This window comes from Synchiropus splendidus, chromosome 13 (assembly GCF_027744825.2).
Source record: "Synchiropus splendidus isolate RoL2022-P1 chromosome 13, RoL_Sspl_1.0, whole genome shotgun sequence".
Lineage (NCBI taxonomy): Eukaryota > Metazoa > Chordata > Actinopteri > Syngnathiformes > Callionymidae > Synchiropus > Synchiropus splendidus.
In genome coordinates, this window is record NC_071346.1 from 14,285,603 (window position 1) to 14,297,232 (window position 11,630).

At 44.0% G+C, this 11,630-nt stretch overlaps 1 protein-coding gene across 2 annotated transcripts in view; it reads right to left on the reverse strand.

The window, feature by feature from the left end:
• Positions 1-3,065, reverse strand: part of rem2 (RAS (RAD and GEM)-like GTP binding 2) — a 37,119-nt gene extending 34,054 nt beyond the window's left edge. Inside the window, exon 1 of one of the 2 annotated variants that reach the window (XM_053882541.1) lies at positions 2,558-3,065. In XM_053882541.1, the coding sequence (XP_053738516.1) occupies positions 2,558-2,569 (12 nt within the window). In that variant the 5' untranslated portion in view covers positions 2,570-3,065. The remainder of the gene's footprint in view (positions 1-2,557) is intronic. The other variant, XM_053882540.1, reaches the window with a different exon arrangement.
• Positions 3,066-11,630: the final 8,565 nt, after the last annotated feature.

The window sequence follows — 11,630 nt, forward strand, 5'->3', positions numbered from 1 at the left end:
AGTATACAGCAATGAAGGGACTTTTCAAGGCGGTTCTCAGGAAAAGTTTGGAGACAGTATGTGGGTGGCAGCGAGAACACTCATCAATATTAACACAGCAATTAATCCTGCTCCAGCTGAGCCCCAGGGAGTCAGGGCTGCAGGACGCAGGGAGGCTCTGGCTGTCTATTACAGGGAACACTATCACCTGATTGATGCTCCCACAATGCAATTCAGCACCATTAAAAAAAACCCTAAAAGATCCTTCCCTGTCAGCCAGAGTAAGAATTATTACATTAATATTATTTTTGATTTTCCAGATCACTTTCGCCTTTACATGCATGTTCACATAGTGTAGCATTAGCACTACAGTACAACTGCAGTTTAGCGTCTTCACTCTATAGTTTAGCTGTATATTCTTCTATATTCAAGGAGTGCTGTGGTTCAGTTAAAACCACAAGGGCATGTATGATGTGACAGTGGACTTTCCTCAAAATAATAGGGAGCACAACTGCAAGTTGATCCAAAGTTAAGCAATGGCTTACAATTTCCAACACAACACTAGCTTTTATTTACCCAAACGTGTTTTACATTTAATGGACAGCTATTCATCTGAATCTCTGCATGTCATGTTATCAACAAGCTTTGTCTATGATACAGTTTTTGGCTGACTTGTGCGTGTCCCGTGTGGAACCAAAGGAACTCTTGCGAATCAAAACATCTCAGCAGGGACCTAAAACAAAGCGAAGGCATCAGATAATACACAGGATCCATAAAAGAAATAAACAGAAATTATGAATAGGCTGTAACCTCACTAATGGTTTCACAAGATACATTCCTGAAGTTACAGAATCTCTGTCACAAAGTGGGCCATAAATGTAGCCACCATGCTGCATTGTTGTGAGCCTTAAAAGTGACTCAGGCACCACATCACCTCTGGCTTGCTGGGTAATATGCTGCATTAAAATAAAAATAAAAAAAGATGAAAACCATATTTAAATTTTATTGAAAGTGATGCAAAGGCAATACAAAAGCTGTGTAATGCCTTACATGTATGCAGTAATGCAGATAAATGCTCTGAAATGACAGTAACAAGGTATAAATAATGCATGTTGTTTTGGTAGTAACTTGCCCACCACTGTTTATAGCTCTCGTGAGACATGTAAAATAACTTTGGATCTTTAGTTTCACACATGTGGCAGACTGTGAAGTCATTATATATCAGTACAGTCATAAAGAATTCATAGGGGCATTGGCTTTCTCATAAATATGTAGGGGGCATGAATGAGTGAATGATTGAATGAGTTGTTGCATCATTGGCAGTATGTTTGCAAACACTTTTGACCAAGGTATTCACTGCCATGAAGCTTCATGAAGCCTCACCTTCAGAGACCATGTGATCGAGTTTCCTGCTCTATAATGTTTGTGTTTGTGTGTCTTTTTTTATTGAAATGAATAAATAAATAAGCAGAGTGTCACCTATAGCTCTGAAAATGAGGACAGCACACCATAAAGCGACATCAGCCCATCACTAGTTACTCAGAATTACTGAGAATATTGATCTAGAACAAAGGCGAAAAAAAGAGCATCCATACACTTTCTCGAAATATATGTAAAATATTATTTCCAAATGAATGTGGGGGGGTTTTCAAAAAATAAATAAATAAATAAAAATTCTTAAAAACAAAACAAGTTTAACAATACTGTATTGAGACTAAAGGCATATTTAGAAAAAAAAGTTAACCCATGGCAAATATTAGGTAAATATATTTCATTTAATTTTCTTTTTTGATGTCACATATTGAATGAGTGTCTTCTTCTAGTGAATTAAAACAAATAAATTAATTATAATGATATTATAAATAATAATAAATACGTCTTAATAATAATACACTGAGAATTAAGGGGGAAATATAGCGAATAAAGTCAAATTCTTCACTAAAAATATGTAACATTTTATGACAGAAGACCAGGTTGTGTTAATGTGTCACTGATATGAGAGGTGACTCATAACAAAGTGCATTATGGCAGAGTTGCACACATTTTTGAGGACAGTAGAGTGCAGAAACAGACCAGGGACAATGAGTGGCGCCCTGTTACAGTAGCGAGGAGCCTTCCACACTCCGGCGCATCACACCCGTCACGTGGCTCAGTTACGTTAAGTGAAAGAGCCAACGATTCAAAGTGGCCTCTATTGCGCGCAGAGCTCCGGGGACCAATGGCAGGTCTGACCGCGGGCTCAGCCGGTGGTAAGTCAGGGGTTAATCTCTCCATCCCTCAGCCCCGCTGACAGGAAAACTAGGCCAAACAACACTTCACCATGCAATATTCATACTACAGTTTCAATCGCGTGACGTCACCGCCGATTACACCGTCTGCTGTCAGACTTGGGAACCATTCAACTCTCCTGTCGTCACGTGCGAGAGCCTCTTTATTATTTCACATTTTTATTTCATTTAAATGAAGGGTTTTTTTGTGGCAGTGAACAGAGCCGACGGCGTTGATCGTGAGAAGTGAGGAAAGTAGAGCGGCGGCGCGACTCGATGGCGTGTTAAGTGGATAATCCGCGAGAGCTTACCTGGTCAGCCATGGTCACCTCTTCGAGCGCTCGAGTTCTCAGCCGAGTGATGGAGTCACGTGTGCCCGCCGCTCAGCCGGCATCGCTTCACAACAGACGGCGCACAAAGGAGACGCTCCGGATTACAATAAGCATCTTGTTGGTGGAGCTCCCACCGCGACGATCCGCCACTGTTGCCCGAGGAGGAGAGGAGAAGTCTGGGCGGCGGGTCCGCACCTGCTCTGGAGAGGGATCAGTCCGTCAGCATGCCCTTCTGCCAGCGCTGTTCCGACGGTCAGCAGCAGCGGCGGCGGCGGCGGCGGCGCTTCCCTCCCCACCTTCACTTACTACCTGCATGTCTCACCCGCCTCTGCCCTGCGTCTCTCTCGCGCTCTCTCTCTCTCTCTCTCTCGGAGGGGGCGCGTCCTTGGAGGTGGAGATCACCGCGGGGCTCGTGTGAGTGCGTGCGTGTGTGTGCGTGAGGGAGGGAGGACCAGCGACTCCGTCCGCGCCTCGTAAATACACAAAGATTCCTTGAAACGGTCCTGAAACAAAGAGTCAGGTTTCAGCGGTTGGAGTGAATCAACCACCAGGGGGAGCCAGAGTGCGAGGGCGCGCGTGAAATACAATGTATTTCATAACCATAACATACATATATCGCAACAATTACACGTTGTGTTGAATACAACAACTGTTTTCTAACTAGTTATACAAGTATTTTCAACTCATCATTGTTCCGACTGAGACTGATTTGTTAGCAACCCACAGTTCATAGATATTAATTGAATATATTCATATGCAAACATCATTTGAGAATATTGCTGACTCATCAAATTATTTTATTTTATTATTTAATGCCAAAGTAGGTATAGAGAGTTGTTATGTAGACTACTTGCCCTGTAGTGGACAAAAACTGTTCCTAAAAACACGTGTTTGTCACTGTCAAGTAACAATAACAAATTGAAAAGTAATTATAATAATTTCATTTAAAAGTTATTATTTCAAAGTACTACCTCCAAAATAGACGGATGGTTTCAGCGTGATCGTCAAGAATGCCATCTTTGGAAAAAAAATTTTGGTGCTGTTCTTCATAATCCAGGGATTAAAAAAGGCAAGTTTAGCACTGACAGAGCTGAAATACTTATGCAAAAGCTGGTCATCTAGAGCTGCCAGGATGAAATACTGGGACGTGGAACTGTGGGGAAATCTGAAGGTTGACATCACACACAGAAATAAAGAAGACATGGGGTTGAATTCGAACAATACCACGGTCGTTCATGGAGTTATAGATGGATGGTACTGCTGCTAGAACAACACTGAAATAGTGATAGTTGCTGACAGCTCATCTGTGTGTGATGTTGCTCCTTGGATGAGGTTCATTCACTCTGCTTGCGTGCACAGTAATGAGGCGGGAGGATGATGGGATTGTCATCAAAAGCTTTCTGAAGTGCTTTTTAATTTCCGCCATGAAGAGGCAAAATATCATCAGTGTCTGCCTCCTAACTCAGGAGCAGCTGCACAAACTGCCATCTAAACACCCATTGTGTCTGCTAGGAAGACCACTACCTCCTGTTGTTCCACTGAGTTCATTGACATTATTGATAGTTCAAACTCCATAACAGGTGTCCAGTTACAGTGGAACCTTGGTTTTCGAACGTCGAACAAATCGGATTTCAAACGAAAATCCAGAACTCAAACGCCCCCGAAAAAAGGTGGAAAAAACATAGTGTGCGCGGACCGATCAGCTGACCCACGACGCGCTTTGTTATTGTGTATAACGCAGCCTCTGTATGCAGACGTGTCCCGTTAGCTACATTTACTGACTGTTTCTTCTTCATATTGAGGTGTAAAACCTTTCCTGTCTCCACACTGGACCGTGGTAGAGTGTCACAGGGGAGGAGCTTGCTCTCCACACCTCCGAGGCTGGAGCGCTCACTCCAGGGTTTGATGTCCTGTTGTGGGCTGGAGCTGGGACAGGGATGAGGCGAGTCTGGGACAGAGCGTGACTTGGTTTATGACTTTGTCACAGCCAAACTGCACAGAAGCGCACATTCAGAGCTGGACACGCACCGGGCACCTCTTCACTTCTGGAGAGACGTCACTCACTCAGCAACCCCTCCCACATGCAGCGGCCACACACATAGAGGAACAGCGCACCTGCAGCAGACACTCTACATTCACTCCTACAAAAGACTATTTTAAGGCTTGGAACGCATTATTTCTTTTTCCATTCATTGTAATGGGAAAAATCGATTCAGATTTCAAACAAATCGCTTCTCGAACTGCCGTCTGGAACGGATTGTGGTCGAGAACCGAGGTACCACTGTGTATAGAAATAAAATTAGGGAAGATTATCAGAGTATAGGTGTAGATTAGACCTGGGCAAAGTACGGCTCGGGGGCCACACACGGCCCTTTGACTTCATTTATGGGCCCTCATGAAGTCTGAGCGAAAACTGAGCAGAAATATATTACACTTTTTTTTTTTGTGCACCATTCTGAATGTAACTTATCTTTTATATTTAGATCATTAAAAAAACACATATACAGTATGTTTATATTGTTATTGAATGATATGAATACTATTACACTGAAATATTTGACTAAATTAGACTCTTTTAATGAGCAATGCTCATCTTAACAGTCTGTCTTGTCTATCAAAATAGGAATAAAATACGCTGGAAAAAAAGCTTGTAATAAGGCGCATATACAGTATATCATTATAAAGCAGCTATGATCCTTATAGAGAATTAAAGCTATATTAACCGGGGGAAAAACTCATTTTATATATAACTTTCTACTTTTTTTGTAAGATTTCAATATTCTTTTTCTTCGACAGCAGCCACAGTATTAATGGTGTAGATGAACCTCTTGTGATCACAAACTTAAAGAACCTTCATCCATCCAACAGCCTGGAGGCCAATATTGCACGAGCAAGTTTTTACAGTTGCTTTGACTTTGGCATTGTTTGAGATCTAGATACAGGAGGTGATGTCATTGCATTTCAACTGCTGCACAAGGAAAACATAAAGCCACGTTGACATGTCAGATTACGTCATGATTTCTGCCACAAAAATCCTTCCAGACCGACACAGAATGTTCCACCAGACTGGGCGCAGCCCATCGTCCTCCTACCACCGAGCTGTAGAAGTCGACCCCTGACCTGCCGGCGCTCATTAGTCCGTCCTTCACTTCAGTGCTCTGGCTGCTCCTCTGCCTCCTCCGACTGCTTACTGGAGTATTAGAGAGAGTATACTCTGGCAGGAGGCAGGGTGTTGGAGCCTGATTCCTCAGAGATCACGCGTTTGCTTCCTCTCATACATATGAAGTCTGAAGGAAGAGAGATGTCACCTGAAGACGTGTCTTCACCTGGCCTGCACCTTGGACCAAAGCTCAAAGGAGTGGTGGTCTTTATGGATTCCTGACCCTCATGACTGACCTTCTTCAATGATCAGAGAATGTAGATGTCACCTGAAGACGTGTCTTCACCTGGCCTGCACCTTGGACCAAAGCTCAAGGGAGTGGTGGTCTTTATGGATTCCTGACCCTCATGACTGACCTTCTTCAATGATCATAGAATGTAGATGTCACCTGAAGACGTGTCTTCACCTGGCCTGCACCTTGGACCAAAGCTCAAGGGAGTGGTGGTCTTTATGGATTCCTGACCCTCATGACTGACCTTCTTCAATGATCAGAAAATGCAAGGAAGCAGGAAGGACTGGCTCATCAAAAGGGTGAGACCGCCTTCCTTCCGATCACGTCTTCCTCTGCGAAGAGCCGATTGAACATGAAGTCAACACGCCAAAGAGAATCCACGAAGATGGAGGCCCACTGTCCCTTGCTAAGCACTGTCGCGTCTGCAGATTTAAGTCTCCTCTGGAGACCAGGTGGTGGGGATCACCAGTGACAGAGATAAGTGCCCCCATCTAATATCGACTCGGACTGTCCGCCAGTGTCAACGCTGCGGCTCCTCAGTGGTGTGGCTGACACCAGGTCAGTGGTGAACCGAGGCAGGATTTATGGTCAGAGATGGCTGTCCTTTAAGTGCCCATCCTTCTTATTCGCATCCAACCTCAACTTAAATCACGTGCAGCCGCTTATTTAAACAGCGACATCCTTGAGAAAAAGACGCACGTGGATGAAGCAGTTTCTTTCATGGACTGATGGAGTGGAGTTTGTGGTTATTCCATGCTATTTCAATTGCAAATGGAACCTTGCGGGGGATTCAACATTGACCTGCATATTGATAGAGTGGTGGGGTGGTTGACCTTTACTTCATTGGTGAACTGCACTGGTTCCTCTGAAAGGTTGTTTTAAGGGCAATAGAATCTTTCTAGCCATCAATCTATCCATCCAGCCGTGTCTCATATGAAGCGCAAAAAAAACACAACAAATCCATTTGGCTGCTGCAACCAGTTTGCCATTCACGACTCGTCCGTCGTGTTCGAAGTCTCCACTTGATAAGAAGCAATTTTCCACCTGTGTCAAATCTGTGAGCGTCCACTCTAATAGATTTCCATAAATAACCTGGAATACCTTCAGTTTTTCAGATGGCATTGATGATTCTTTTCTGCTGCTCTGTCAGAAATAAAATCCCAGCGATGTTTGATGTGTTAATAACAAATGCATAAAGGAATTAAAAACAGATCGAGCAGATCGATAGTGTCACGCGGATGTTCACAGCTGTCTGCTTCTATTCTGATAACAACCTGTGTGGTGACAGGAAGCCTCATGGAGTGCTGCCTCGCTTCTGGGGACAATCTTGTTGTGGTCCTCAGTGCGTCCAGAGACAGAGGCGGATCTTTTTTCTCAGAGCACTGCAACATGTCTTGTTCTCAATTGGATTTGAATGGTCCACTTGAGAGAAGTATTTGATTATTTTATGCACAAGTGAAAGTTTCACTGCCACAGTAACCGGAAATTTAAGTGAATAAATCTGCTGTTGTTCCACAGGCTCTTTATTGGTCTAAATTTTCAATGGGGTTTCGTGTTGTTTTTCAAGTAAATATGATTTTTGAGGAGAAACATGAGTTGTCCACCACTTGTTATCATGCAGCTTTTTTTGGTCGCACTTTAGATTTGAACTATTATTAAGTTAATAACTAAGCGATTGAATTATGGTGTTGTTTCAAGTGAACTTGAGTGAGTGTAAAGTGTAACAACCTTTTTCTGTCGCTATTCTAGACAAAAAACATAATAAATAAAAAATTTTGATTTACTTTTAAGCCAAATATATTTTTTATATTGACAAGTGTGAAAGTAAAGTAGATACAACGTTTAAATAACATTCAAATAATAAGTAAAAGTTCACAAAAAATAGGCAGCAGAAATAGTGTCCAGTGAAAACAGACCTCCAACAAAAGCAACGGGGAATTCCAGACTGCACTCAAGCCCATGGCAGCAAAGAGAGGAAGTGGCTGCTAACAGTACAATTGAAGGGAAGAACTCAAACAAAGACTGGAGCTGAGGGGGAAAAATGCGTCTTGGAAGGTTGATGTTTTGGGGCCTGAGCCAGCCATCGATCACCACTTATATGTAGGAGTTGGGTGCCAATACAGTCGCAGTTAGAAGCGCAAAACAGGAAGTTAAAAAAATATACACATAAAAATTATGAGAAGGATTTGATTCCGCATGGCAAAAAGAAATCCCTTCCTATATTCAACAAAGCAGGTGGCTGCGTGCTGCCACAGAGGTCAACTAGCAGTGGTTGACCGCTCCCATCATCTTGCGGGAAATGCAACACTGAGACTAGATCATGTGACCCTGCAGGAGCTCCACGAGTGTGTGCAGTGATCAAAGCCAAAGGTGGTGCAATAAAATACTCGTGTGGTACGTCTTTGTGTGGAACCTTTTATCCTTTATTATCAATTCCATCTGATACCAAGGCAGATTTATGTCTCAGTTTAAAGCACAGATCCGGGTCACTTTAATCAATGAACTCACAGGTGGAAGATGCACTTAGAAATATGGGAAAAAGACATAAACAGTGCGCCACGTAAAGTCACGTCACGGCTTGACTGATGGTATTAAACATGGTATTTCATCAGAAAATTCATTGCATTGTATCATGAGCCTGTACAGTTCTTTACTCACATTTAAACACTTCTAATTCCATGCAGTGTTTTTGTGTAGTGGAAGTATGCGCTGTACCAGTACTTTTCTCGTTATTATTACAAGATGCATATTTTCAATCTATAGATATTTTCGCTACAACACAGACTCAAAATATCAAACTGAACAACTAGGTCACGTTGAGTGCGCGTAAATAATCAAAATGGCGGTTAAAAAAAAGAAGCTAGGTACAGTCGCAAGATTGTCTTCAGAAGAACCCAACTTAATTCCCAGTCCGATACCGAGAATTTAAGAGTAATGCAAGTAACATCCGACTTACGACCTGCTCGACTTACGTCCACCCGTACTTACGACCGTGGCCAGCAGTTCTTATTCAGTGTCTGGCACCACAGCACGTAGCAGCCCGGCAGCACGTACGACAGTTACGGCAGCACAGTATCCCAGCATCTCACTCTCACACAGCCATCTACCACTACAGTAGCACCTATAACCCTCGCGTCGGCTACTTTGAATGGCATTCAACTTACGTCCAATCTGACTTACTGTTGGTCGGAACCGAACCCGGTCGTAAGTCGGATGTTACTTGTAATGGCTGCAGTAAAAAGTGCCGTTTTCTCAGGCTGGGGAAAGGGCCTGGGCTTGAGCACCACTAGAGGTGCACATGCACAAGTTCATAGTGGCTCCAGAGGGAATCAAGTTCCCGCTTGCCTCCACAGCTTACATCACTCTGCCCTGCGGAGCCTGACAGAGACAGTGAAGGCTGCAAGTACAGGACGTTTTAAACCTTTGCAAATGATGTGCTGACTGAGAACCAGGAATGTTTCACACAGCGAATTATTCTGTGGCCTGTGGTGCTCCATGATGACGACTACCAGCCGTCATGGCGGAGCGTTGCCTGGTGACTCCAGCACTGAGACAGGAGATGATAAACCGCGTGGTTTTATGGCACATAATGGATTCTGTTTACGATACAGCCTTATCTATTGGAGAATCCGGTCGCTGTTGGTCTTTTTTAAGCATCATAGAACAGCGGAGAAGATATCGGTCAAAGCATTGAGGCAAAGATAATATTAGCAAGTGTGCTGTGACTCATGAAGCTAAAGCAGGTTGAACCAAATGTCATGGAGTGTGGAGAGGGAGCGCTGCTGTGTTGATGTTCTACTGCGTCAAACTGCGCTGAAGCGCCGGGGGTGGTGGGTGTGGCAGGTGAGGAGGAGGCGCCGGTGCGATACGCCACCACTTTGTGGGTTTCTTCCGCAGATTTTTCCGTAGAACGGATGGTATGAGCGAGCGGAGCTGACGCACCGCAGGGCGAGACAGCAGGAAGTACAGTGGCGGGTTCCAGCATGGAGCGAGACACACCAACAATATAGCGGTGAAGGACGACACCTCCCATAGTAAAGACACTTCCGTCTCCACGCCGGACCAGGGCAAAGCGACGACTGGCGGCGACACAGTGGAAGAAGGTCCTCGACTGAATCCGCTGGTGGGGAAAGCCACAGAGCTCACAGAGGAGCACATGACGTTCACAAACTCCAGGGTGTAATATGGCAACCAGCTGATGGCAAAGACCAACGTGGAGGCAATGAGAAGCGCCGTGGCTTTTTTGTTGCGTCTGTGAGCCGCCAGCGTGGTCCTGCAGCGGTGGAGGTGCGAGATGATGAGGCCGCAGTTGATGGCGATGCAAAGGAGGGGGGCGATGTAGTACACCAGCAGGGCGGGGACCAGGAAGAAGAGCCACTCCTCTCGGCCCACGGACCACGTGCAGCCTACGTCGAAGTTGATGTAGGTGACTTTGGGCAGAGCCATGGTCACGGAGACCAGCCATATGGCGACCACCGTGCACAACCTGCAGGGCAGAGGGTTGTTTGACATGTCAAACATCATTACATTGAATTATGACCACCGAACACCTGACCCATCCTCTTCTGTGTCTCTGCGGGGAAAGGTACTAAGGGACTCAGGCTGAACATTTGTCCTTTTTAAAAAGTTCTTTTTGATATGCAGCAACACACCTCCCCATTGTAGGATGAATAATGAATTTAATATTTAAACTAAAATCTTTATTCCACTCATTCATTTATATATTCTACATGTGAGACTTAGCATCAATAAATTTGCTTGACATCAAGTAATAATGCAATAATAACAAAACATGTTGAATAGAAATGTCATCAAATGTTTTCAAAGGTTTGTTTTATTAATGTATGAGCTGTCATTGACTTATTATTACTCTATGTACATTGAATGTATTTCAAAATTCTACCGTAAAATCTCACCAAAGTTACCAAACTTAGTTGTCAAGACCATCATCTACATGGATCAAGTGGGGTTTACGCACACTTGTTTTTTTTTCAGCGACATCAGTGATCATTTTTTCCTCTTGTAATATTATTTGTGAAATGTCTTCATTTTCAAAATCATGTTCTGGCTTCTTCCGGAGTTGTGACCGTAAATGCTCAAACAGACGCCCTAAGTTTTAGAGGGCTGGTGTGAAGAGTGTTATCAAACACACCCAAAATGTGCTGCTGCTTCATACATTCCTCTGATCCAGTTGAATGTCCAATAGAAATCTTGTACCATTGTTCATGCTCTCCAGAGCAGCCGTTGCCCCTGGGAATGACCTGGGAGTAAAGTCATGAACTGGCCAGCCACCGCACTGACATCTGACTCAATACTGACAGTCAGTTTGAGTCGTGTTGAGGAATTCTGAAGAGGCCAGGTGGCCTCTAATGTTCAGCTTTCACAGCAGACTTGCTGCTTCAGAGACATCTCCACCCATTTTCCAGGTTGAGACGTCAATGAGTGGCACAGTTTTGACCACAGGAAGTTCGAAACAGGTTTCCACTCCACCGTTCTTTTAATCTTGTTTAGCGGGAAATGCATTGGCTTTGAAGAGATATATTTTTCTGTTGATGCCCTGGAGGCTCCACGAATATGCATAGAAAATAATGAGCTCCTGCGACCCGTCTCAGAAAAACAAGCAGAATCTTTCTCCGGCAGAACGCGACTGCCTCTAATGA